The 27,792-nt window shown below is 33.6% G+C and overlaps 1 protein-coding gene across 4 annotated transcripts; it reads right to left on the bottom strand.

Annotated features, from left to right (window-relative positions):
• Positions 1 to 1,556: 1,556 nt before the first annotated feature.
• On the bottom strand, positions 1,557 to 27,792 carry DCUN1D5 (defective in cullin neddylation 1 domain containing 5). 4 transcript variants are annotated; one of them, XM_029209220.1, is made up of 8 exons: positions 27,427 to 27,792; positions 25,317 to 25,408; positions 20,164 to 20,234; positions 19,661 to 19,752; positions 6,123 to 6,231; positions 5,933 to 6,037; positions 4,104 to 4,206; positions 1,557 to 2,288 (listed from the first exon to the last, which is right to left on the bottom strand). In XM_029209220.1, the coding sequence occupies exons 1-8, from the start codon at positions 27,510 to 27,512 to the stop codon at positions 2,233 to 2,235; spliced, it is 714 nt and encodes a 237-aa protein (XP_029065053.1). In that variant the 5' UTR covers positions 27,513 to 27,792; the 3' UTR covers positions 1,557 to 2,232. The 4 variants fall into 4 exon arrangements, with proteins under 4 accessions (XP_029065053.1, XP_029065054.1, XP_029065055.1 ...); XM_029209221.1 differs by having other exon boundaries at positions 25,317 to 25,399; XM_029209222.1 differs by lacking the exon at positions 25,317 to 25,408.

Raw genomic sequence — 27,792 nt, 5'->3', positions numbered from 1 at the left:
GGAAGAAGTAAGTTTCATTTAAATTTTCAGGTTCAAAGTCTAAAAGGTATCTTTGGATAAGTAAGCAAACTAAATAGTTTCATATATTTTATTTATTTAAAGGTCATCTATAAGTTTTGAGTGTTCCTTATTTTACTTTAATATTGAAGTGACAAAGACAATAAATTTTGTTCAGGCCATAAATTGACAACTTGTAAAATTTCATTTTAAATTATATGTTTTGGAATTAAATAAAAATTGGCAATATTCTTCAAGTTCAGAAGTTGTTCCTTGAAGAGTCAAATTATCAAGACTCAAATGTCTAAAAATCTAAATGCTTTACAGTTGTCCCTCAGTATCTGAAGGGGACTGCTTCCAGGAGCCCCCAAGTTTACCAAAATCTGCAGATGCTCAAGTTCCATAGTTGGCCCTCCACATCCACAGGTTCTGCATCCATGGAGCCAGAGGGTTGACTGCATACTTATTTTTAAAAATCTGCCTATAAGCAGACCCACACAGCTCAAACCCATGTTGTTCAAGGATCGACTGTACTTATGACAAATTTAATATTAAAATATCATTCATAATGTCATAACACTGTATGCTCAGTTCCAGTAATTCAGTGATTCTAATACTTAGCACAAGTATTCCAGGAAAATTAACCTTATCTATCAGACATTTAAGGGAAAAATTGTTTTCCATATTATACCAGTGTTTTACAAAGTTGTACAAAGTGATTTCATTAAGAAGTAAAACAGCAATCATTTTCTCCCAGCCCATTAACCAAAAAGCAAAATAAAATAAAAATCTTTAAAATGCTATTCTCCCATAAATATTCACTTCTGTAATCACTCATTAAATAAACTCACCATCAAAAATCAACCTTTACCTTAAATCCCAATAGAAATGTCCTTATTATGGAAAAGTAACTTATTTACTTTTCTCCACTCATACAATGAAACTAGGAATGTTACGGAGGTTGTGACTTGACTGTAAATGTGAACAAGGTTTTCATATCACTGGGACATTGGATGGTTTGAAAAGGAATGTACAAACAGCCCTGCTGCTAGTCCAAAAGATGCCTTTCGTGTGAATTAGAAAAAAGGCTGTCCTGTCCTCAAGATACTTTATTGCCAAGTCAGAAATATGATAATTAGCAATGTAATTGTACCAGTGTAAATGGCACCCTTGAGTTGGGCACAATTACACCCAGAGTTCTCCCATAAGTCCTTATTCTATTATATATTTTTTCCAATATATATTTTAACTAAGTCCACAACATCAGAGCTAAGGTTCCCTTATGACCAAAAAAGAGATGGAGGAGGGGTGCCCTCAACAAAACTCCCCAAATCACAAAATGACAGTTAAAAAAGATCATATATATATGCCACTAACAACAACAATAATGATGATGATACAGCTTCAATACTAGTCTTAATTTCTCTCATAAGGCTGTCTGATTTTGAAACCATTAATATATGAACCTTGCTCTTTCAAATATAAATGAAATTTTTAAACTGATAGAATACAGAAAACTTAAAATTCACATTAAGAATATACATGCAATGCTGATTTATGCTTATTGACAATACTATTTAATGGTTAGGAAAAAAAATAACTAGACATAATCTTTCCAATTCTAAACTGTGCAGATAATGTGCACAGTATGTTGGCAGCTTTCACAGAAAACCACAGCTGAAAGCTGGAGCACTTCCAATATCCAGAAATGTATTTTATTAGCTGCATCAGAAAATCATTACCCCAGAAGTCAAGGCCAATAAATATTCTTTCTAATTGTGCAGAAATAAATATAATGAGCTATACCATCAGCAGACTACATTGCCAAATATTAAGATTGTTTAAAATCTTTAAAATTCCACAAATTCCCGGTATGACAGACCTCTAAAATTCAAGAATTAAAATTTACAAAAATAAATACCACTCTGACACTCAAGGGACATCTTCACTTTAAGGCCTTTGTCACAAATCTGAATCTTTATTGTTCTGAAATAAATGTTATAAACATAACTCAAAACAAAAACTTCAATATTCAGTCTCGGAAGAGGTGTGGCTCAATGCCCATAACATGTAACAAGAAAACTTCCTTTAAAAAAAAGGAAAAAAAAGTACTATGAGAAGTCTTTCATATGAGTGAAAATGCACCCCTTTGGTTTTTTCTTTTTTTTCCTCATCTCATTAGCTTGTACACACGTAAGGATCTAAAGGTTTGCATTTTCTTCACAATAGTTCTTGCTATGACGTTTGACGAACTTTCTGCCACTCGACAAATTCATCAAGAAGAACAGGCCCTAGAAATAAAAGGAGCAATGTTATTAGAGTTCAGGGAACACATCTCTCCAACTATAAAACAAACTCCCCACAAACTCTGTGGTGATGATAGGGAACTGACCCTTCCCTTCTCCAGGTGGTTTCCTTTCAGCCTCCCTATTCTACTTAATGAGTGCTTTCTTAGCCTTTTTTCTTTTTTTTTTTTGACATAAGGGACTTTCCACAATAGATATTTGTAGAAACCTCCTTCTCAAGATTTGTTTCATGAACTCTCCAATACTAAGTCATTATTAACCTCTCTCTTTTTCTAACTGCCCACAGCTTTCTGCCATTTAATTATTAAACAATCTGAAAAGTGTTTAACGTAGTATTTCTGTTACCTCACCAAGAAGTTTGTAAGTTTATTGAAGGTGTGGCCATATTAGAGACTTATATATTGTTCCAGTAATAGGACCTAGTATAAATCTGAACACAAAGCAAGTACCTAACAAATACCTGACTTAAGAACTATTGTAAAAGATATTTTTATAACGCAGGGGGTTCAAATTCATTTACTTACAAAAGTCAGATAGGTAGTTTAAATAAGCTCACTGTTTATTTTTTGTAAATGTAGGAAACTCATTGCCACAAAGAAATATGCTTGCCCTATTCTTCTTAAAGCACACAACCCTCTGGTGGTCTCACTTTTCCTCTTGCTTTCGATAGACATATTTCTCTACTGTAAGAAAAACAGCAGACCAGCATAATAATAAATGGCAACTGAAAAGCAACCTAGTTGTTGGCATACTGTGGACCAGCACACCAGAACGCAAGTCCAACATAAGCCACTACTTGGTTCCAGCCTAATTCCTATAAAAGAACACAGGAACAGTTTTGTCAGATTTTCTAACTTTTCAAGCAAATCCAGAAGCTTTTATTTTTATACAAAATGTCTCAGTTATAATGTTGACTCAAATGCACATGAAAATACACATTTGCAGGCCAGACATAGTCCTTGGGCTGCCAGTTTACTTGCTGTAAGGTATTATTTCTAAAAATATTAAATTTTATACCATTTTGTAGGGGGAAGATACAATATATATAGAAAGAAATAAAGTTATCCCTTCTTCAGTATTTTGTTTCTTCAGTGTCACAAAAATAAGTCCATAATTTCAGTTTGCATTTATAGGAATGTATCTTTTCTATGTAACCCTTCACAACATTAAAACAACATATGCAACCAAACTGATGGTGGGAAATAAAAACTTAATTTATCGTGAGAATTCGTTTGGCTTATCTAAATAATTTATCATTACTTCAAAGTTCTATTTTATGGCATTCTGGATTTTCCACTGAAGAGGATGGACAGATATTTTAATTTGAAGGATTAAAAAATTGTAAATATTTCATTTCCTGTTTACTCAATAATTCCTGAGGGAAGTTGCTTTGACATCATTTGCCATATTGTGAATGGCTATTATAATATTAATTTTAAAGCTTCTGCTATTGTAGCTGAGGTTTTGCTTTCCTATTTTTAAAATCATGACTATACTTTTCTTTCATAGGAAAATGCCATGAAAGGCAGGAATAAAGCAGAATTTTAGCTTCCAGCTGCAGAAATTATATTCTAAATTTAGCTACCAAGTAACCGAAAATATTTCATTTACCAGCACAGATTTTATAATGTTGCTCAATCTAAGTTCTGTACCTTCTACATCTGCCTCCTCCACACTTCTCACACAATTAAATAAGAAATTGTTAGGAAGTTTAAATCCTTTATGGTAATGCTACACAAATCCACATTCTCATTTAATAGTTTTAAGAATTTTACTTTCATAGGCAAACATTATACTTACAAGCACCATCTTCATCATAGTTACTAAGATCGGCATGGACTGTTCTGCTGAATTCTAACACATTGTACCACTGATCTTTGTTCATAACGCGATACTTTGATTGCTGTGGAAATGATATAAATTTTGGATTACAGAACAAGCACTATTTATTAGGACTTGACTTCAATAAACACAGTTATAACCTTTTTGTGATTTAGTCTTTCCTAAAACATTTATTCCTCTTTTAATTATTTGTGTTTCTAAGAGAATCCTCAGGGTCATTTAGATGTCAACTTCATCAAATTTATTTTTCCCTTTATTTTTCTTTCATTCTTTAATTTTTTGGGGGGGGGGCGGGGCACGGCATGCGGGATCTTAGTTCCCCCACTAGGGATCCAACCCCTGCAGTGGAAGCATGGAACTTACCCGCTAGACTGCCAGGGAAGTCCCCTTCTTTCATTCTTGAGGAATAACATGAGTGTCAAGGGCACTAATAGTAAGGGTAAAACTCAATAAACTTTTACCAATGTATATGCTTGTGTAATCACCAATGAGATCAAGCTATACAATGTTTCCCAACACAGTAAATTCCCTCCTACTGCTTCTCACTAAATCATTTCTTTACGTAAGATTTACTGTTTAGCACATTTTGAAGTTGGCATCTTTGGAGGCAATGGAAAGGGTATAGACTTGGGTTCAAATCTCACTTCTGCTACTTGAGTGACCTTGGGAAAGTTATTCATTGGCTAAGTGGAGATAAAACATAATTCAAAATGGTGTTATAAAGATTTAAAAAGATAATGTATGTCAAACACCCTCCACATAACAAGCATTTGAAAATATTTACTTCTCTCAGCTCCTTTTAGAGGGGAATATTTTTACAGAGTTATACTTATCGTTGCCCCAAAACTACTAATATGAGGAAGATTGATAACATCCATCAACCAATCTACTTTATTAGGCTTAAAGATTTAAGTGTGCACAAACCCATTCACATAAGACCTCTTATACCACTGTCTATTATCACAAGTTTTAAACGAAACTAATCTGGGGAACTTGTTATGATAAACAACCAGCTTTATGAGAAATTATTTTCGAAGCAAAAGCATCTGTATTCAAGAAACAGTGAGAAGTATACAAAAAAATGAAATGAAATGAAATAAAATGAAATAAACAAAATAAAATAGAAAGAAGCACAAAAACAGATAGGAAACTAAAGAAAGCAATGAAAAAAAGGACAGTATCTTCTTCAAACCACCACATACAGAAGGTGCTATGATAAACCTTCTAAAAGAATACTTTCTTCATAAATTCAGCATACATTTCTCAGTAATCACTATATTTAAGTACATCCTCATATTTGTGGACATAAAGTTTATTCTAATTCTTTACATTGAGCCTAAGTTTTAATATTAAAATTGGTTCTCTTATATTGATTTTTTCAGCCTAATACCCTGTATAACAGAGAGAAACCTGATTTAGAAAGCTTGAGATTTGTGCACTAGCATAAATTCTCTCCCGCAAAAATCCCAAGAAACTAATTTTACATGAAGGGTGTTTGTGCTAAAATATATTTCCTGAAGGTTTCTTTTTTATCTTTTTTTTGGGGGAGGGGGTTTGCAAGGCAGGGAATAAAAATGAACTTATGTACAGAATATGTTAATGAACATGAACTCATGTCTAAAAATGACAGCGGATACATACACATTTTAACAAATTTTCAAACACTTAAGCAGAATTTTTAAAAAGCACAGTATTAAAAAATCTACTTGTTTTTCTTCAATTAAAGGTATATTTTCAATCAGCTTAAATTTTAAAATATTATTTTAAAAACAAAAACACATACATACCTCCAGGTACTGGTAAAATACTGAAAACAGTGGCCATGTCCTCCCAAGGAGAAGAGCTAACATAGACTTAGCTGTATCAATATCAAGGCTTCTCTGATCTTTATCCTAAAATAAAGGTAAAAAAGTTTCCCTAAGTGTGGTTTCAAGATTAAAAAAATATTAAAATTGAAAACATGGAAATTCCACCTACCCTTGCAAAATCAAAGGCATATCTGTAGATATTCTTAAATGAAGAAATATCATTCAACTGTGAGCGCAAAAAGTCAAATTTGTTCTGTAACTTTTCTGTGCAGTCACACCTTAAATTAAAAAAATCAAACATATTACATAATTAAGAAAATTAAATAAAAGCATCTTTAGGGGTTAGAAGGAATGCATTAAAGAAAAAAGTGAGCACATTTATGAAGTTAATTTAGGTTTAAAATTCTCTGATTCACAAATTTAGAATAACAAACTATTGCCTTGTATCTACCAATGCAATACAAAAAGGAAAGATGATAAAAGAAAATCTGGCAATCAATGAAAGTTCACTCCAGTAACTTCTCTTTAAAAAAAACCCACAACTCCATCAAAAACTCGAATAAAATCACAAATATTTGATAAAAAGAGATGTACTAAAATGTGCTTTTACCACAAATAAAGTTAAGATGACAGAACAAATAAAATTAATCAGGCGTCTGATACAAATTTCACTGGGAAGTTCTTAGGCACCAGCTTCGTGAAAGAGATTAGCCATGATTGCTTTTACAAGTTTAGTATATAACTCAGTGGAAATACATTAGTGATTCAGTCATAAACTCAGATTCCTACATTTTTAGTAAACAAAAAATCAAAGTAAATCAGTGATAGCACCTAACTTCACATAAGGCACATATACAAAAGAATGAAAACAAGTAATACATGTTATTTCTAAAGATTAGACATGAAGTATAAGAAGCTAAAGAGATGGAATGTCCAAAAATATTTACTGGCTTTCTGACTCTCCCTGGGTTGATATATTCCCCTACTTAGGAAGAAGCAAGGCAGACAAAGCCTTTCACAATTGGCACAAATCTCCAGTCTCATCTCCTGCCAGGGCCCAATATCCTTAAAATATAACTGTGCTCTAGTTATAATTTCACTTACCATTCCCAAATGTCACAGCTATGCTTTAGCACACATTATTTTATCTACTTGATATGCTGTCCCTTCTAACATTTTGACAAAATATTACTCATCAAAACCTAACTCACAGTTTGCGCTGAGATCATCTGACTCCCTCTGATCAAATTAGTTGTGCCATCTACTGTGACCAACTGTATTCCACTCAAAACTGAATTTTAGTACTCATGACGTAGACACCTAGCATTCTCAGCTTTAACCAAGACTTCACTATTCTAAATCAACATTGTGATGTGTAGTAACTTATTGTTTTATTAAGGTGTAAACATCTGAATAAATTTCTAGTGTTACTTAACTCTTGCATTCTTAGAATAAGCCAAACTTGGTCATGTTACCTATTTTATACACTGCTAGATATCTTGCTATGTTCATAAGTGAGACTGGCTTGTAAATTTTATTCTTTCACACTCTCTTTTCTAGTTCTATAACAAGCTTATATCATAAGCTTCAAAAACACAAAAAAATGAGAAATAGTACCCTTTCTTCTGTTTTCTGAAAAAGTTTACTGAACACTGGAATTAGGATTTGTCCAAACTCAGCAACTGAAAATCCACCTGGGCCTTTTCATTGAGGGAAGGAAAACCTTTTAATTACTAAATCAGCATTTTAAATGGCTATCAGACCATTCAGATTTTCTATGTCTTTTTGAATCAGTTTTGGTCATTTATACACTTTTCTGATCATTTATTTCATATATAATTTTATTTAAATATGCCAATTAAAATATTTATAATATTTTCTAATATGATTATTATATTTATATATTTTTGCCTTTTCTTTGCTTTTCTTAATCACCTTGCCATAATTTAATTCTCTCAATTGTATCTTTTTTCTATTTTACTAAGGTCTGGACATCTTTTTATCTCTTCTGCTTTCTTGGGGTTAATCCTTTTTCTAACTTCTTAAATTAGATACCAGTTCATTTGGTTTCAGGCTTTTCTTCTCTTTTAATATAACATTTAACACTATAGACCTCCCTCTAAGTACAATTTTAGCTTCAGCCACAGTTTTGTAAGTATTATTGATTTGATTATTCACTTTTAAATGATGCCTTAACAAGAGTGGTTTCAGAGGAGTCGCAGGGATAAAAGTTTTGCTAGAATAGGTTTAAAAGAAAGAACGAGAAGAGAGAAACTGGAGAAAATAAGCATAGACAATTGCTTTCAAAGAGTCTGGTTCTAAAATGGAGCAGAGAAAAGAGCTCTAAAGTGGGATAGTGAAGGAGGGCAGAAGGTTTGCTTTTTAAAAAAATAGATACAAGAAATAACTTCTACTTTTAGGAAGATGAAGTAAATGTTCTCTTCCCTATCTCTCCTGCTAATTCAACTAAAAGCTCTAGACATTATATATAAAACAAACATAAGAAGACTCTGAAAGAATCTGAGAAACAATACAGTAGTATGTTCCCTGGGTTTTCTTTTTGCCTTGTCCATCCCAGACTTGGAGATAAAGGAGTCAGAAAAACGGAAATGCCAATGAGGGCAGACAAACAAACAAACAAAACAAACAAACAAAAAGCCTGCTCTCCCACTAGTCAAAAGTAAGCAGTCTAACAAGACAGAAAACATTAGAAAGAAACACTCTTCTCCTGTCAAACACCAAAGAAAAAACTGGCTCAAACCCCAGCAATGCCAGCAAAGACTGAATGGGGACCTGAATGGTCTACCCTCACCAGAGTATAAGGAGTTTGCCCTCTCAAATTCTGCAGTGTCAGTAGTGGAAACCACATGGGGAACATGAACTTCCACTCCCACCAGTTAGTAAAAAGCAGCCAATCCTCCTCTGACCTGAGGTAGTGTCAGAGGAGGATTTATAAAGAGTCAGGGCTTTCACCATCACTGCAGGAACAAGGCCATCACCCTACTAGTGTCAGTAGAGACTTTTTGGGGAACAAGAAAGTATCAGTAGAGGCCTAGTGGGACCTAAAACTCTCATGTCTGCTAACAGTAATGAGGACTTCCCTCCTCGGATGTCAACAGATGCAGAGTGAGGAACTTGATTTCTATAGGCTGGAAGTAATAAGGTAGTGGCCCTCACTTTTCCTGAGGAAGTGGTATGAGAGGAAGCTAGCTAAAACAGAAGGCTTAAATAAGATCCAGAGTTTCATAATGTAATACTCAAATCTTCCAGGTTTCAATAGAGAAGAAAAAATAATTGCTTGCCATAGCAAAACCAAGATCTCAAATAGAAAGGAAAAAGACAATCAATAGATGCAAACACTGAAATGATAGAGATGTTTAGAATTACTTGACACAGATTTTAAAGCAGCTATTATAAAAATGCTTCAATAAGCAATCATGAACAAATTAAAACAAATGAAAAGATAGACACTACCAGCAAAGAAATACAAAGTCTAAGGAAAGAAATATATAAAAGAACCAAATGGAACTTTTTGAATTATAAAATACAGGGCAGACTTAAACCCTAATATATCAATAATTAAATTAAATATAAGTAGCCTAAATATAACAATTATAAGAGAGAGATTGACAGAGTAGGTAAAAAAAAAACCTAACTCTGCTATTTAGAAGAAACTGACTTCAAACATAATACAGGCAGATTGAAAGTAAAAGAATGGAAAAAGATATATTGTAGAAACAATCAAAAGAAAAGCGGGGTGGCTACACTAATATCAGCTAATGTAGACTTCAGAGCAAAGAAATTAACAGAATAGAGAGGAACATTACATAATGACAAAAGGTCAATCCACCAAGACATAACAATCCTAAATGTATGCACCAGACAATGGAGCTGCAAAATATGAGACAAAAACTTATAGAACTGAAAGGGGAAATAAACAAATTCACAATTACAGTTACAGATTTCCACACCTCTCTCTCAGCAATTGAGAGAACAACTACACAGAACATCAGCAGACGTATAGAAGAATTCAACAGCACCATCAATCAACAGGATCTAATTGACATTAATAGAACATTCTATTCAATGGCAACAAAATACTTATTCTTTTCAATCCTGAGCCATAAACAAACCTTGACAGATAAAAAAGAATTGAAATCACACAGAATATGTCCTCTGACCACAATGAAACCCAACTAGAAATAACACTTAGAAACTAAACAGCCAACTCCTAAATAATCCATGGGTGAGAGCAAGTCTCAACGGAAACCAAAAAATATACTGAACTGAATGAAAATGAAAAAACATGTCAAATTTTGTGAGACACAAAGCAGTGCTGACAGGGAAATTTACAGCACTAAATACAAACATCAGAAAAGAGAAAAAGTCTCAATCAATAATCTAAGCTCCTACCTTTGGAATCTTTTCTAGAGAAAAAAATCAATGAAACAAAGATGTGATTCTTTGGAAAAGATCAATAAAATTGACAAGTCTCTAGCAAGAATGACAAAGAAAAAAGAGAAGACAAAGATTACCAACATCAGGGATGAAACAAAGGATATCATTACAGACCTGCAGATATCAAAAGGATATAAATTTGACAACTTAAGATGAAATGGACCAATTCCTTAAAAAGAAAAAAAAATACAACACTCAAAATTTTAACTATTTGAGTATGTAACTATTAAATTATTAATAAATTGAATTCAAAAGTTAAAAACATTTATAAAAGACATCTACAGGTTCAGGTGGTTTCACTGGAGAATTCCACCAATCTCTGAAGACCAATTCTACAGCCTCCTTCAAAAAATAAACTATAAGGAAAAACTTCCCAATTCATTTTATAAAGCCAGTATCACCTTAACAGCAAAACCAGAAAAAGACAGTATTTAAAAAAAATCATCACAAGAAAAAAAAAATTTATAGCTATGTATACTGATGGATGTTAACTAGACATATTGTGGTGATCATTTTGCAATATATACAAATACTGAATCATTATGTTGTACACCTGAAACTAATATAATGTTATATATGTCAATTGTACCTCAATAAATAAGAAAAAGAAAGAAAATAAAATTACAGGCCAATATCCCTCATGAAGCCATAATAAAATATTAGCAAGTAGAATTAAGAAGTATATAAAAATAATTATAAACCATGATTAAGTGGGATTTATTCCAGGTATGCAAGATTGATTCAGTACTCAAAAATCAATGTAATCACATTCATAGGCTAAAAAAAGAAAAATTACATTATTATATGATTTAACGCAGAAAAAATATTTAAAATATATATCTATTCATGTTAAAACTCACAGAAAAACAGAAATAGAGGAGAACTCCCTCAACTTGATGAAGAGCACCTACAAACAACCTACCAGAAAAAGTACTTAATGGTGAAAGACTGACGTGTTTACCTCAACATGGGGAGCCAAAAAAGGATGTCTGCACTCACCACACTTATTCAACACAGTAGTAGAAGTTCTAGCCAATGCAATATTTCAAGGAAAGGAAATAAAGGGCATACAGACCAGAAAAAAAAATAAAACTGTCCCTATTTCACATCATAATCATATGACATGACTGTCTGTGGAAAACACAAGGAATACACACAAAAGAATCTTAGAATAAGTGAGTTCAGCAAGGTCACAGGACATACAAAAATCAATTATATTTCTATATATTAATAATGAGCATGTGGATGCTAAAATTAAACATACAATACTACTTACAGTGGTCAAAATAAAGATGAAATATTTAGGCTTAATTCTTACAAAACATGTACAGGACATATGTTTGACACAAGACTGATGAAAGAAACCAAACACTTAAATAAATGGAGACATACCTATCTTCCACCAATTGGAAGAGTCAAAAAAGTAAAGATGTAATTATTCTGAAATTCACATTCAGTTTAACAAGAACCTCAGTAAGATTTTTTTGTAAATATAGAAGATTATTCTAAAATTTTTGGAAAAGCAAAGAAACTGTAGTAGCTTAAAAAAAATTTGAAAAAAGATGAATCAGTCTACCTGACTTCAAGACTTAGTATGTAGCTAAAGTAATCCACACTGTGTGGTAGTGGAAGAAGATCAACAGAACAGAATAGAGAACCTAGAAAAAGACCACACAAATATGCCCAAATGATTTTTGACAGAAGTGTAAAGCAATTCAATAGGAGAAAGAGATTTTTCAACAAATGGTACTGGTGCAAGTGGACATCCACAGGTAAAGAAATAAACCAAAATCTAAGTCTCATACTTTTTAAAGAAATCAACTCGAAATGGATTACTGACTTAAAAGTAAAATGTAAAAATATAAACCTTCTAGAAAAAATGTAAGAAAAAATTCTCGGGATCTAGAGCTAGGCAAAGAATTCTTAAGACTTGACACCAAATACACATAAAAAGGAAAAACTGATAAACTGGACATCATCAAAATTTAAAACTTTTGCTCTGCAGAAGTCCTTTGAAGAGAATGAAAACACAAGCTACAGAGGGGGAGAAAATATTTGCAAACCACATAGTCAATGAAGGAATTAAATCTAGAATATAGAGAAAACTCTCAAAACTTAACAGTAAAAAAAAAATTTATCCACTATAGCTCTTAACCTCTTTCCTATTTTCCTCAGATATTGTAGGTCACTGATTCCTATTTTATTTACATCTATCTCCTTTGCAGCTCACCTATTGAGTTTTAAATCTTTTATATATTTCACTTTTAGAAATGTAATTATCTGAAATCTGATCATCTGAGACCATTCCTTTTTTCTTTTAAAACACATTAAATGTAGTTATTTTATACTGAGACTATAATTATTCAAAATACTAGCCTTAAAGTTTTATTTTAAAGTTTAAGATCTGTTTCACAACTTGTTTAGCGATTTCTGATTGTTAATGATCACTGAAATTTTTTCTGCAGAAATTGAGGCTTCTGTTTAAAATGCTTTCCTGTACAGAAGAATTGCTTCCACGAAACACATGGGAGTACTGATTACCTGGGACAATTCCAAAATACGTTTCTGGATTGTGCCTAAATCTGACGAAGAGCCGTGCCATGCGGCTTGTGGGTTCTCAGTTCCCCACCAGGGACTGAATCCAGGCCACAGCAGTGAAAGACCGGAATCCTAACCACCAGGCCACTGGGGAACTCCCCACAAAGAGCTTTTAATTAGGAATTCTCTCAACCAGAAGCCCTCTGCCTCCAACTGTATATGCAGAACCAAGCCCAAGCAATCAAGTCTCCATCTATTGGGTAGGTTTGGCCTCAATGACTAAAGATAGGAGGTTTTGATCTGATTCTCGTTGCAATTTGTCTCCAGTTCCCAACATGCACAGATAAATGGCCAGATCCTAGGTGACTAAGAATAGGTAGGTATCCTCAGGGTAAATGCCAGCTCCGTAGATCCCTATGGAATCACCATCTCTTATAAATTCTGGCCTCTGATTATTTTCCTTAATTTACATTCAAGTCCAGGTGTGTTTTTTTAAAAGACGCTTTAATAATTTATCCGACATTTAACTGTTTAACATGGGAAATGGTTTGTTTGCACATTTAGGATGCCATAACTGCCAGAAACAAAAATCAAAATTTGGATAAGTTAATCATCTAATTTGTCTGGGGCCTAGTTCCTTGCATATGAGTGAGTGCACAAAATGTTTCATGCAGAAACAAGAAAAATTTATTCTTATCATTTATTAGAAATTTATTACTTACTATTTCAATAAATGGCTTCTATTAGTACAAAAATTCTTCATTATATGAAAAAGTTTTAATGAAAGTTGTAAATGCAGTTAACTTCTACTAGAAGAATACACAAAAGAAACAAATTCTCAGATTATATGCTACTATTAAGCTGTTTGAAAATTAGGAAATGAAGTCTTCAATATCTCCAGTTATCAACTGAAAATGTTCAGAAGGTACTAGTACTAAAGTAGCTAGTTACATGTACTCCCTTCCCCATCATGATCTATTTTAGGTAGGGGCCTCATTTTCTGTAAATCTTTGTAGCTTCCTGAAGCAGTGCTTTTCACATTTTTTTTAGTGATGTGACTCACATTTTCACACAAAATCTCATGCAGAATCTTAACAGACTTGCGATTCAGGAAGGCAAACAAGTTAAAGGATACCTCCTTACTTTCAAAAGTTATCTCTCACTACCACCAGAGTTTGAAAATCATCCTCGTGGCATATTAACATGGGGCCTGGCATATAGAAGCATTCCAAAATTATTTGTTAAATAAAAGTATTATTTAACAAGATTATGTTAAATAATAAACCACAAATTAGATGATATATTAATTTAATTGCAAGAAGTTTCAAAATTCCTACCTGGGGAAAGGTTAGTGGAAAACTGTAGTTCAAACAAAATTGTAAAGTGTGTAAGTAGTGACTGACAAGTCTCTCAAGGAGATAAGAATCCAAGAGATTACAATCCTTCCCAAATATTTTACATTCCATAGGTACATAGAGCAACAATATTACTTAGGATATGATCTCAACAAGCTTAAGACAGAGATAAAGAATGAAGTTTCAAGTCAAATAGAGACCAGTTAAAATTCCAATTTCTCCACTTTCCAGTCATGTGGCTTTAGGCAAGTTACTTAACCTTTACCAATCTGTTTCCCATTTTAAAACCACAAAAACAGTAAGAGACAACCATAAGATTAAATGAGAATCAGGTAGTAAATGCGTAGCACAGTTCTTAGCTTGATAGACTCCTTCTGAGGCAAATGGCTGAAAAATCATCTTCACATTGGTGGCTCTCTCGAAACGATTTCTTATCATTATAATCGCTTATCTACATCTTTCAGTTGAGAAATAATTTAATAGAACTGACAATTAATGTTTTCTTCTTGGAGAAGAGTGAAAAAAATAAGAGCACGAACTTCCGTATCTATTACCAACATCATAAAGAATGTGACCAGACCCAGCAAAACCAGTAATCATGCCCAAGTAGTTAAACACGATTCTTATAGTTAATCTAGCCCCAAAATAGACTCACAAGAGTTAATAATGTTGACACCTCCTAACTTGGCAAGTTTAGAAAGACTATTTCCCCTAAACTAAAAAGAAATGCATACTTAACTAGTGTAGCATGGAAAGTAAGAATAGCACTTTTTAAAATAACAATCAAATAAAACCACACAGATTTTAGGGAACACTGGCATAATATGACAGCAGTCTCCAAGGTCACTGCTGTTAGAATCAGTGAAATGAGTTTAAATTTCAACATAAAGGCTTAGGAATTAATTTCTTGAGTATTGTTAAACATCTGATTAACAAGAGAGGCTTCTGAATTTCTGCTTCACTTAAGACCTTTAAAATGAGAAAAAATTTTCATTTATATATTAGATCTAAGTGAGGTTATCTTCCTTAATCATTAAGTCAATAAGAATGCCATGACACACTGATGTATAACAGGAAGAATTTTATTCACCAAGTTATGGATTTAGAACTTTCTCTGACGAGATTGGGCGCATTGAGAGTGGTATGGCCATAGGCTAGAACTTTCTCGGAATCAGGTTTATCAATCCGAACAATACAATTAATCCATCACTGGAGGGTATTTGGAAATGTGGAGTGGGGGCATTTTGAAATTGTTTTGATGACTCTGGGGGAGAGCAAAGGGGAAGAATGCCAATGGCAATTAGTACTTGGGCCCAAAATGCTAAGTGACTGATAGTCATACACCACAGACACCACAGCATCCAATCTATTCAACTCTTCCACTCCCACCAAAAAAACTGTATAAATGTTCCCCATTCCTCTCTCCTAAAGAAAGTGAAGCCAGTTAAGCCTATAATCTTCAAAGTACAACGCTCAATATGGAGACCAGAAGGTGTACAACTTGTAGTCTACTGGCAGACAGCTTAGTTACTACCATTCTTGTCAGATGCTATCCTTTTGGCTCTTTTTTTCATTATCATAATCAAGTATGCTCTTGTCAAAGATATATGCCCACAATTTTCTCTAACAGCATGGTAGATGCTCCAACAACAAACTTTCAGCTAGTAGATATGAGAAAAGTTATCCGCTCCAGTAAGGTATGCCAGAATAAAATTTTCAAGTATCCTTGGAATCTTGCCTCTACAGATGTGCATCTTAATGGGGATAAGGTCCACAGTTTTCCTAAGGTTCTCAAAAGAGTCTATGACCTAAAAAAAAAAAAAAAACCTCCTCTATTGAAAACTATCCCCCAAATCTTTGATGATTCCTATGCTCAAAAATCTCTGATGGCTTCCCAAGCTAAAACATATGGTTTGAACTCTCTCAACTATTAGTCAAAGCCCTGTGTAATGTAGCCATTATCCCAACTATCTGGAGTTTAAAACTACTCTGTCAGTTTTCTTTATGTACCTTTTGATTCTAGCAAACTAGACATATGTTTTCTTTTCTCAAGGTTCTGCTCACAATTTCTTCTTGAAACAACATTTTCCTATACCCTCAACCATCAAAATCCTAATCACTCTTCAAGGTCCAGTTCAAATGCCACACCTACAGTAAAGACTTTCCCGTCTACTCAGCTGGAATTAACCTCTTTAGCAGCTGTGCTTTCATAGTATTTGGTAGGTTTACTCTAGTACTTGTCCAATCCCACCTGGATTTATGGTTACAGTATGCCTATGGTTACAGTATGGCTGCAGTAATGCCTTTCCCGCCCTAATGAAATGTAACTAAGGGACAGAGCTGTGTCCCATGCCTCACTGTGGTCATCAGTAAGCGGCACAGTACTTTAGATAAAATAGGTGTTTAAATATCTCCTAAATTAAATCTGACTTGAAGGGAAATTTGACTATTATTAAACAATGATGAAAACGAAATAGAGCAAAGTATCTGGAAAGGATACGGCAATTACATCCCCGAAACTTAAAAAAATGGCCATTCTAGTCCAATTATATACAAATTCATACCCATAAATTCTTTCACACAAAAGAGAAGGACAATTCAGTTGTGGAAAGTCTGTATGAGTAACAGCTTTAAAATAAATAAATGTAAAAAAAAAAGTATTCTGAAAACTGTTAAGCATTATACAGTTACAGATTATAATTAACCATGATTATGACAGTCCCCTATTCTTGACCATAATATACATTTTAACTACCAGACTGTTTCTATTCTTTAGCAGAGCTCTACTTAAAGTTTTCTACGTGTTAAAATTCATTAATTTGAAATAATTGATAACTACATTAAGATGATTTAGGAACCATCAAATAACTATGTCCAGATTAAATTAAATCCTAAAAATATGAAAAATCTATAAAAGGAATCAAGTCTGTGAAATTTTACATTTTATAATGATTATATAAAACCAAGTATACTAGACAACTATACATTTTTAAAAAAACAAGTTTTATAGATTCTTTTGTCTCTATTGGTTTACATTTTAAACTATTTTATTCCTAGCAAGTTCTTTACAAGAAGATTCAGGGAGTAATAAGATTAAGCCAATTAAGAGAAGATACTCTGTACTTCAACAAAGCAATCTAGATCACTGGGGGTAAAAAAAAAAAACATTTTCCCAGTCAAGAGTGCTTGCCTAATTTTAGTAGCTTTAAAGATCTACACTATAGAGTTCTAAGCAGATGGGCAGGGGATAATAAATGAATGAAACAGAAACCGCTGGGTCAATTTTAAGTCCTAAATATTGCTTTTATTTTGTAAAGCCTGTGAACTTCCTATTGGAAAGATACGCTAATAAACAACATGTTCATGGGTTCATCAATTTCCCTAGCATATACCCAAGGCTATATGCTAATTATTCACAAGTAAATACTAGAAACACTTTGTGTTTACATATTTCTGTTATACAGAGGCTCTTTATATTATATCAAGTAATTCAAAAACATAAATAATTAGAAACTTTTGGTTTAAAAATACACAAACAATTGTTAGCTGAGATATTTTAAAAAGCAACAGACAAAAAAAGCAGTAGGAATAGTACATAAAGCAGTTGTAATGCCAAATAAAATGTCTTACAATTGACAAGCCATGCAACAACTGATATAAATTTTAATAAAACAGACTGAGCTACATGAAATTAGTTTATATTCTTTGCATAATCTTATATATTTTGTCTTTCTCTATAAAGCTAATTAAATGGTGAGAAACAGCTCAAAGAATTTCAGAATCAACATTTTAATTTGGCACGTTATGACACCTAGATGAATGGCAGTCTTGGTTATAAATACTATGATTTTAAAAGTTAATAATGGCCATCTATTTTATAAAGAATGTAACAAAGGAATATACATAAAGGGATGATGCAATAGGAAGTACAGTATGGTAGACTGGTATTCAGGAAATTTAAATTCTACGTCCTAGCTCTGCCACTAAGAACTATGTAAACTCTGGCAAAAGTTTTCTTCACCTCTCTGAGTCTCAGACTCCTCATCTCACTTATAAGTAATAAAAGTGAGAGGGTTGATTTTATATTCTATTCTAGGAACTATGATTTGGTTCATATGAGCAAAGATTTTTACATTAAACAAATATATATACATATACATATGTGTATGTGTATACATACACACACATATATATTTATATATATACACAGACACACACATACCCACACACACAAAATATCTAAATGTTAATGCTGGTTAAAAAGGAGAATTACAAAACATTAGACACTGAAAATCCAAATATAAATATTTAAGTTTCATATGAACAAATACACTTAAAAAAAATAACCAAGTATTTTGAAATTTAAGGATAGGCAAACAAGGAGTAAAGAACAGTTAAGTGTGTTAATAAAAGCATAATCACAACAGGAAATCACATGGCTAATTAACCTCCAGTTTGGGGCTCAAAAATATTATAAATTTATGCTTGCTCTAACTATTTTAGAATGTTGACTATTAATAACTTCCTGCATGAACATCAGGAACATGACATAATATAAAATTAATACACAATTACTAACTGACCCTGAAACTAAGCACACTTTACTCTGAAAAGCCAAAATCAAATTATTTTTATAAAGAAGCAATTTTATAACTTATAAAAGTGTCCCAAGGCAGCATCCTAAACTGAAAGTATACAACTATAAAATGGCTAACGGTTGCACAGGAGCCAAACAATATTTCTACTTTTGTATTCATGAGATTCATTTGGCAAAAAAGAAATAATAAAAGTATCATGTAACTCTCTTCAAATTTCATTTTTTTTAAATTTTTTTGCATTGAAGTAGAGTTGATTTACAATGTTGTGCCAATCTCTGCTGTACAGCAAAGTGACTCAGTTATACACATACAGACATTCTTTTTTTTATATATCAAATTTCTTTTTTAAGTCAAGTATAAAACTGAAGAGAGAGGAGGCCCCAGAGCTTAGGACTGCCCAAGAACAAACTCCTCATGTAGTAGAATTCTACATTCTGAGAAGGAAATCCCTTATCACTCAAACATCCCGTGAGTAAATAACTTTGATCATGAATCTCTAATTCACCCATCAAGAGAGTCAATGAGTTTTAATAGAACTGTTCTTAGGTTCTTTCTTAGGAAATATGAAAACTGGAGTAACAGTTCATTTTGCCAAAGACCATAATATAAATTTTGTCAATCCTAAACTGATTGTTCTAGATCAAACCAATTTGATTAATTTAAGGTGAAACCTTACTCCCAAAAAACTACGAAGCACAAAATATCAATTAAGATCTTCAAATAGGCCATCAAATTTGTTTTTTAAAAAAATTTCTTACTGTAATGAAGTCATCCCCTTTAACCATTCTTCCTTGGTAAAAAATCCCATGCTTTCAGCCTCCAATTTCCACGCTAAAACTAACATAATAATCTGGAAAGAACAGAACATAAAGGATAGGGGAAAAGTCAGCATAGAGATAATCATGTCTATATTTATCATGGAGAGCATTTTTATACAACTATTTCCATCCTTTAACTATTAAAGAGTACAATCTCTGGAATTATTAACTGTAAAGAAATTTAGATGGGCCAATTTCTTAAAAGCAAAAAGTTCTAACAATTTCTGAAGGTAGAATCTCTCTTACTCTATTACAAATGACATTTGTATCAAGAAAGAGAACACGTGCCCAATTTAAATACATTTAAAAAAACCTAAATGAAAATCTACAATATTCATGAAGAAACAAAATCCTCTGATAAGATCAAAGTGTTCCAATTTTTAGAAATTTATGAATATGCTATACCCCACTTGTATTCCATTTTACTTAGAAATAAAACATACATTTTCAGGTTCAACACCAATGTCTTCACAAAATTTTTCCATTCCTTCTGGCCCTACAACTTCATCAGGACCTTCAAAGACAAAAATAATTTATATATTTTATTGTTATAATTTAATATCAACATAAAACATAAGTCACTGTGTTAAAGGCATCTATGAATACACCATAACATTTTTTGTGAATAACTGAATTTGAATTTTGACATACCTTTGATAAAGTATAAATACTTGTCACCAGATTAAAAATTTTTTAATTTTGAAATACTCTTTGAAAACCACATTATAAAATATAATTAAGGAAACAGAAAACAAAGCAACGTTAATATCAATCGCTAGCTTGTACAATAACTTGAACCTATCCATTAAAAATACGTTTACTGAGAACCTCCTCTGAAGAAAATTTTTCACAATGCATTAACAAAGAAGCACAAGAAGGTTTGAGCTTCTTATTCTACTAGACTGTGCCAGTACCAACCCACAATTCAAGACAGTAAACAGAGGAGAGTATCTGTTTCTTACTAAAACAGGTCATTCATTAACCTTCTGAAATATACCCAAATAAAATTTACTAGTTTTAAGATATATTATGAAAATAATGATGTAAGGAAATTACAACATTCAGATTCCAGAATGAGATATTTTCCTTGGTCCTAAAACAGTAAAGCATAAGCATTATGTCATCTTAATATAGAAATAAATGCTTAATCCCTCAATTAGCTATGTCTATCATTAGTCCAAAAATTAAGGACATTTTTCTTATATTTTTCTCCTTAGTAACAGTAAATATATGTCAGTACACCAATTCTCATATTTTTTACGTTATCAGATTCCCATATAGTAATTACATCATTGCTAGGTCTCTTTTTTGACTTGATAAAACAAATTTGTGACAACATGAATGGACCTTGAGGGCATTTTGCTAAGTGAAACAAGTCGGACAGAGAAAGGCAAACACCATATGAGCTCACTTGTATAAGCAATCTACCAACCCCCTTCCTCTCCCCCAAACTCAAATACAGAGAACAGACTGGTGGTTGCCAGAGGCAGGGGTGGGCAAAATGGGTGAAGGTGGTCAAAAGGTACAAACTTCCAAACTTAGTAAGTCCTGGGGATGTAACATAGAGCAGAATGACTATAGTTAAAAATACGGTTTTGCGTATTTGAAAGTAGCTAAGAGAGTGAATCATAAAACTCTCATCACAAGAAAACAAAATTTGTGACTATGTGTAGTGACAGGTGGTGATCATTTTGCGATATATACATATATCATTATGTTGTACACCTGAAGTATAATGAGGAAGGTAAAACAAATTTTAAAATATAAAATATGATAGAAATATTTACCACACCTGGTTTTTGAAAGAAAATACAGTCTTCAAATATTATTGTTAAAGTAGCTAAGAGAAACTTGTTTTCCTTTCTTAAGGACTGAAAATACTCCAGATTTGTAAGTCATAGACTAGACCAAGGCTGCTCAGGTGGCATTTTATATCACCACCATTAGTTCACAAGCACAACATGTAGCCAATGTCCTATGGTTTTTCTTCATAGAAGAATGTGACCATCCAATATGTGACCAGTTAAACTCTTACTATCCCAGATAGGGTCCAGGCTGCTAAGATGATGTTCACAACATGGTCTGAAACCAAAACCTTTTCAAAAATTTTCTGGTTTAAATAAGCATTGCACTTATTTATGCAGTGAGGTGTTAAAAGGTGAAGGGGTGGTAATTGCAGGAAACTTTCACTTCCTAATATATATTTGGAGGGGTTTTTTATGAGAATGTGTTAATTATGTAATTTTAAAAGCACACATATACAATTAAGGTGTTAAAAAATACTGAATATGAATCCTTATATGTGGTTTGGATGAAAGTAAAAATCAGATAAAAAATTTAATGGAAGAAAAGTTTTTTTCTTAAGGCATGATGGAAATATATTCTACACTTTTCTAATGCAACAAGAAAGCAGACTTGCCCTCAAAGCTGCCATCATTAGTAGTTAGAAGAGAAAGTCATGTCAAGAAATATCAGTTACTGTCATAAAATATAGCCTCCCTAGAAAATGGGAGATTAGTGATTAAAATTTGATAAGAATCAAGTTAAATTATGTTATATGGAGATATATAAGATAGATATAAGACCCTTCTGTAAATGACAAGTGACTTTCACAAAGCAGTGCAAATAATGATAGCAACAATCTAAATCTAAAACAAGGTCTATACTAATGTTCTTTTCCCCAGATTGCATAACATCAATTACACTTCTTGAAACAAACTCTTCAATAAAACTACTCCCAGGGTAAAACCTCTGGAGTGGAATTTAACTGACTTTTTCAGGCACAAAATAGGCTTCCACTCAACTTAAGAATCTATGAAAATGATTTAGTTCACTCTACCAGCTGGTTACTTATTAGGATTATGCATTCTATCCCACCTTTTTTCTGATTCTTTATAAGACCTTAAAAGTGCCTTTTCACCTTCTATGCTTTTGTTCAGTAACAGGCCCAATGTATTACTGAATCCTTGCTGATGTAAATAGCACTCAAGATGAGAGGTGTTATGAAAGGGCAAAACCATCAGGCTTATCACACATGATCTATAATATATAATTAAGATTTGTGGTAAAACATTTTTAAAACTTAAAAAAAATCAATTTTCTGATGTTTTAATAACCATAAGGAAATGTTCCCAGGTATACCTGCAGGGTCTAAAACAATGCCGGCCATAGCAGATGCTCAGGAGAAAAAAAAAAAAAAAATCTGCTCAATGAAATGACACAGTACCTTCAACATAAACTACCTAGGAACTATACTGTTAATTTTGGAACAGTATTGTGAAAATATACAACCAGTAAATTTGATGCTGCAATACTATTACTCTTTTAATAATAGCTGACACTTATTGGGTTCTGACTATATTTAACCAGGTACAGTGATAAGTGCTTTCTTAACATGTATTATCTCAGTAGGCACAATTATTGTCTCCATTTTAAAAAGGGACATCCCAGTTACTGTTTATTTGGCAAACAACTGGCACCTCCTTATCAATTAGGTCTCTGACCAAAGTAATCTCTAGAGAGACCTTCCCTATTCACCTTATTTGAAAGTCCACCCCAACTTTCTACTTCCTATCCCTGAATCATACCATATTTATTACTTTTATAATCCCCCACAATCTGTAATTATCTTACCTACTTAACTTATTTACTGTCTGTCTTCCCTGCTGGAAGGCAAGTCCCCCAAGGGCAGGGATCTTGTCTAATTTGTTTACCACTATATTCCCAGCACTTAGCACAGTGCCTGACCTACAAGTGCTCAATAAATATGCATCATTCAGTGAAGGACAGAAGTTAACCTAAAGTACACTTACTAATATTTTCTTTGTAAAAGAAAAACTAGCTGCCATGTACATATTTTAAAATAAGACAGTAGTAGTTAAAGCATAGGCTCTATGGTCAGAATGACCTGAGTTTGAATCCAGGTTCTTGTCACTGTATGATCTTGGGCAAATCACTTAATCTAAGCCTCAGTTTTCTCGTCTAGAAAATAAGGATAACACCACCTACTTAACAGAATGGTCATAGGAGAATTATATAATTAGCACAATTTCTGTAATAAAGATAGCAATTATTTTGCTGGCCATTAAAAAATGCTTATATAGGAAATAAATGTTTAAATCAAATCTTATGCTACCCAGGAAAGTCCCTACGAGAAGTAAAACAAGCAAGCATGAAAGAAAAAAAAATTGACTAATTTTATGGTATCTAGTACCCTTTATAGGCAAAATAAGATGACTGACCTTTTGATTCTGTATCATTATCATACATACCGGTAAAACTGGCATTTTGAATACTGGGTCAACATTTTAAATGGAGGTCAAAAGAAAATGAATTCCCTCTATTTAATTTGGGTTAGTGGTTGTCTTGGGATGCCAGTAATAGCAGTTCTTCTGGTCTAGAAAGAATCTGTTCTGTTACTAAACAATTTTTAAATTATACTTTTGGGATCACTCAGTGGATCCCAACAGCGAAGTTACTGTCCTCCAAAATGGTCTTATTTTCCATACAGTTAGCCTAAACCTTAACCTTAAGTTCGAAGTACTCTTGAGACCTTAACTTGATTAGCAATAAATACAAGACAATGACTGCACATACACTTTTATTCTAAACAAACACTGAGAATGATAGTGATAAAAGGGGAAAAACAAAACAAAACAAAAAACCCAACCAGGGAGGCAGGTAAAAGAAATGAAACAAAGAGGAGGAAAGAAAAAAAAAAAACAAAAAAAACCTTTAAAATCAATAATTCCAAAAGAACTAAATCATTCTAAGGGGAAAAAAATTTCTTTCCATATATGCTTATGAAGAAGTTAATAATAAATGGAAAACAAGTGTTCTTTTTCATATATTTGCTTAACTCGTTGGCCTCATCCCAGGCTTTGACTTTTACCTCTGAACTACAGTTTCACCCTAGTCCTAGAGTTTTTCATTCACCACTTACAGGATTTACTGTAGTTTAAATTAGCTTCTTGAAGAAGCTTTCCCTGAAACTTCCAAGGCTGGATTATACATTTCTCCTATGAACTCTCACAGTGCATCTTCCTAATATAGCATATAGTACACTGTACTAATATCAGTCTGTTTATTATTGCATCTCCAGTAGAAATGAATGGCTAAATAGCAATTATATTAAAGGGTAAATCTGTCATGTAATGATACACCTGAGTTTTAAATCTTTTACTATGTCTCCCAAGAGTTTCAGAAAATGTCAGTTTATGGTTCAGAAAAATTTCAAAAGAAAACTGAAAAGAAAAACAAATATAAAATGTTTTATTACATACTTTGTGTTTTCCAGAATACCAACTCTACTGTAGCCAATGGATGTAAACCAATAAGTGAATCTGTTTACAAATTTTACTAACAGTAAATGAGTTTCACTCCTCCCATTAAACATATACTGAATTATATATTTAAAGAAATATCAGCCTTAAAGGGCAACAAATTCTTAGCCTAACCATAATCCTCTGTCTTGACCCTGATCTCAGCACAAAGGACTAACACATAGCAGGCCTGCAATAAATAATTTGTTAAATGAATAAACCAAAAGAACGTTTTAAAGCATGTGACTGTTATCTTCTTATATTAATTTCATTACCTGCATACTCATAAAACCAAGCCAGGCACTTCTTGCTTGAAAAATGTTCCTCTCCACTTATTAGTCTAGCAGGGGGTTGGGATCTGCAATAGCTTAGAAAACACACAAATGCCTAAGAATTTTAACAAGTCTCAACTTTTAGTGAAAAGCTAAGTTCAATATGAACTACTTCAATTCAAACCAAAGTATTTTTTTTTACAGTTGGTGTTATAGGGAAAAATTGGAATTGTTAAATACTTGCAATTTGAAACAGTAATCTATATATAAAAATTTCTGTCTAACAAAACCCAAATGCTACTTTGCTCACTATCAAATTCCAAAAATATCACTAAAATTATTTCCCCCAGATTTCAAAAGACCACAAAGAAGTTCAACCTGATGGTCTCAATCCAGGACTGGTAGTTGGGTATAAATCTTTACAGTGATTCTTCTGCTGATTTGTATGGAAATTACATATGTGTATAATTTGAAAACAAATCTTACAAAGTATATTTTGATGCTCAGTGAATCAATATTTCAGAATAATATATATTAAGAGTTGTTTATTTATCATCTACCAAGCTTAAATCAATATTTTAAAGACAAAAGATAATATAGGAGTTAAGGCTATAATTAGATTCCACAGATTAAAAAGAAAAAAAAAAAAAAAAAACCCTAACAGAAAATACCAATTCAAATAATTGGGCCAAAGCCTTGAGGATTTAATGAACAGAGAACCTTTTCTCAAGGTTCCACACTACCACAATGACTTAGGAATGCTATAACTTATGCAACTGAATAATGTAATATAAAATAAGGGTGCCATATTTAAAATTTTAAGTTGATAGAGCAAAGTATCACCTGAGTTGTAATAATACTGACTGCTCAGCAGTTTTAGTGTGCTTAATTTAAATAATTTTGATACATTATACAATTAAGATTACTACAAGTTAATGTGACAAAAAATTAATTTGCATGTTTCAAAAAATATGAGCTAATGGAGTAACTATGTCAAATTCTAGTATGAGTTATCAAGAGGTATAAGAAAACAGCAGTATCTTTCACAGTAATAGTCCAAGAAATACCCTTGGGCTCTTTTGCCAAACACAGTAATGAGGAAAAAAATTCAACCAATTACAAAAAGGATAATGCAGACTAAAGAAGTCACCTACCTCACATTTTAAGCAGACCTCTCTTTAAGGATAGTTCTATCATTATCTCTTCTTTATAATGCTGGTGGCTACTTTAAATGGTGGCATCTGAAGTTGTTACATTAAGTGCCAACCACTAATGCAGTCAAGACACCCGAAAAGGGAATTTTAAAAACTCACTTCTCACACCTAAATAGCAATGATTTTTTGCAGCATACAACGTTGCTGTAATGCCTTAATGACACGCTACTAGGGGATCAAAGAGCTATACAACTACAGCTCTGCCTTTTCTTTTTCTCCAAGAGGATACAGAGTACAATAGCTCTCAAATTATTAATATTTATATTGAGAGCTAACAGCATCCTGATGGCTGAAAAACAAAACGCACGCAGGGCCTTTCCAACTCCGCACATAAGGACTTGGCTCAGGTGGAGGCGCTATATACTTCCAGAAAATGGGGCTCCTACTGGGATGGTCCGGGTTAGATCACTCCAAATACTAAATCTGGAGGGCAATTACAGCATAAGGAGCTTTTTTTCTACCATTCCCATGGCAGTTTTCAGATCAAAATTCCTCGTGCTCTATTCCTTTCTTCACACTCTACAAAGAAATTCTATAAGTGACCCTTGCACGGATCTGTACTCACTTCTAGGTCTGGAAGGAAGGAGGGGGAAGGGATTAAGGGAGTAGCGGGTAACGGGAAAGAGGGCAATTTGCGTACGCATTCCTGTTTCTCCACCTTCCCTGGCACGTAGGCTCAACGTGAGGCGACTCTCCGAGTCCCTTCGCTGGCGCCAGAGCACACAAACCGAACATGAGGTGGAGCCGAGCGCAGACTCGCGCGGTTCCCCGCCTCCCACCTAGGTTTATCAGAGGGAGTTCACCTCTCCCCAGCCCGAGCCCCGGAGACCCGGCCCGCCTCCTTCTTCTCTAGCCCTGCAGCAGAGGAGGTAAGACTGAAGGGTAGGGGAAGGTGGTACCTGGAGATTTTACACTTTTTGAGGCCTCCGTCTTCCGCTACTGCCGCTGCCACCCCAGGAGATTTTCTCTTCTTCTTCACCGGCATCTTCCGCCCTCCCCGGCAGGGCGGGCAGGGGAGCCGGGGAAGGGGCTTGCTGTCAGCTGAAGACTCCTCAGTGCTGGCACCCGGTTCCCAGAGACAGCAGCAAGCGAAGGAGCAGAGTCGCCAGCCCGCCCCAGAGCGGCCCAACCCGGCCGCTGCCCGCTCCCAGGTCCCCTCCTCGTCCTTCTCTGCTCGAGGCAGCGGGTACTCCTCGCCGGCAGGCACTGCGGCTCGATCACACTGGGAAGAGAACGCGGACAGCGTAGCACCTCCACCAGTAACA

Source organism: Monodon monoceros, unplaced genomic scaffold, assembly GCF_005190385.1.
Source record: "Monodon monoceros isolate NGI ecotype Baffin Bay Population unplaced genomic scaffold, NGI_Narwhal_1 Super_Scaffold_7, whole genome shotgun sequence".
NCBI classification, from domain to species: domain Eukaryota; kingdom Metazoa; phylum Chordata; class Mammalia; order Artiodactyla; family Monodontidae; genus Monodon; species Monodon monoceros.
This window is presented reverse-complemented; position numbering and strand designations above follow the sequence as displayed.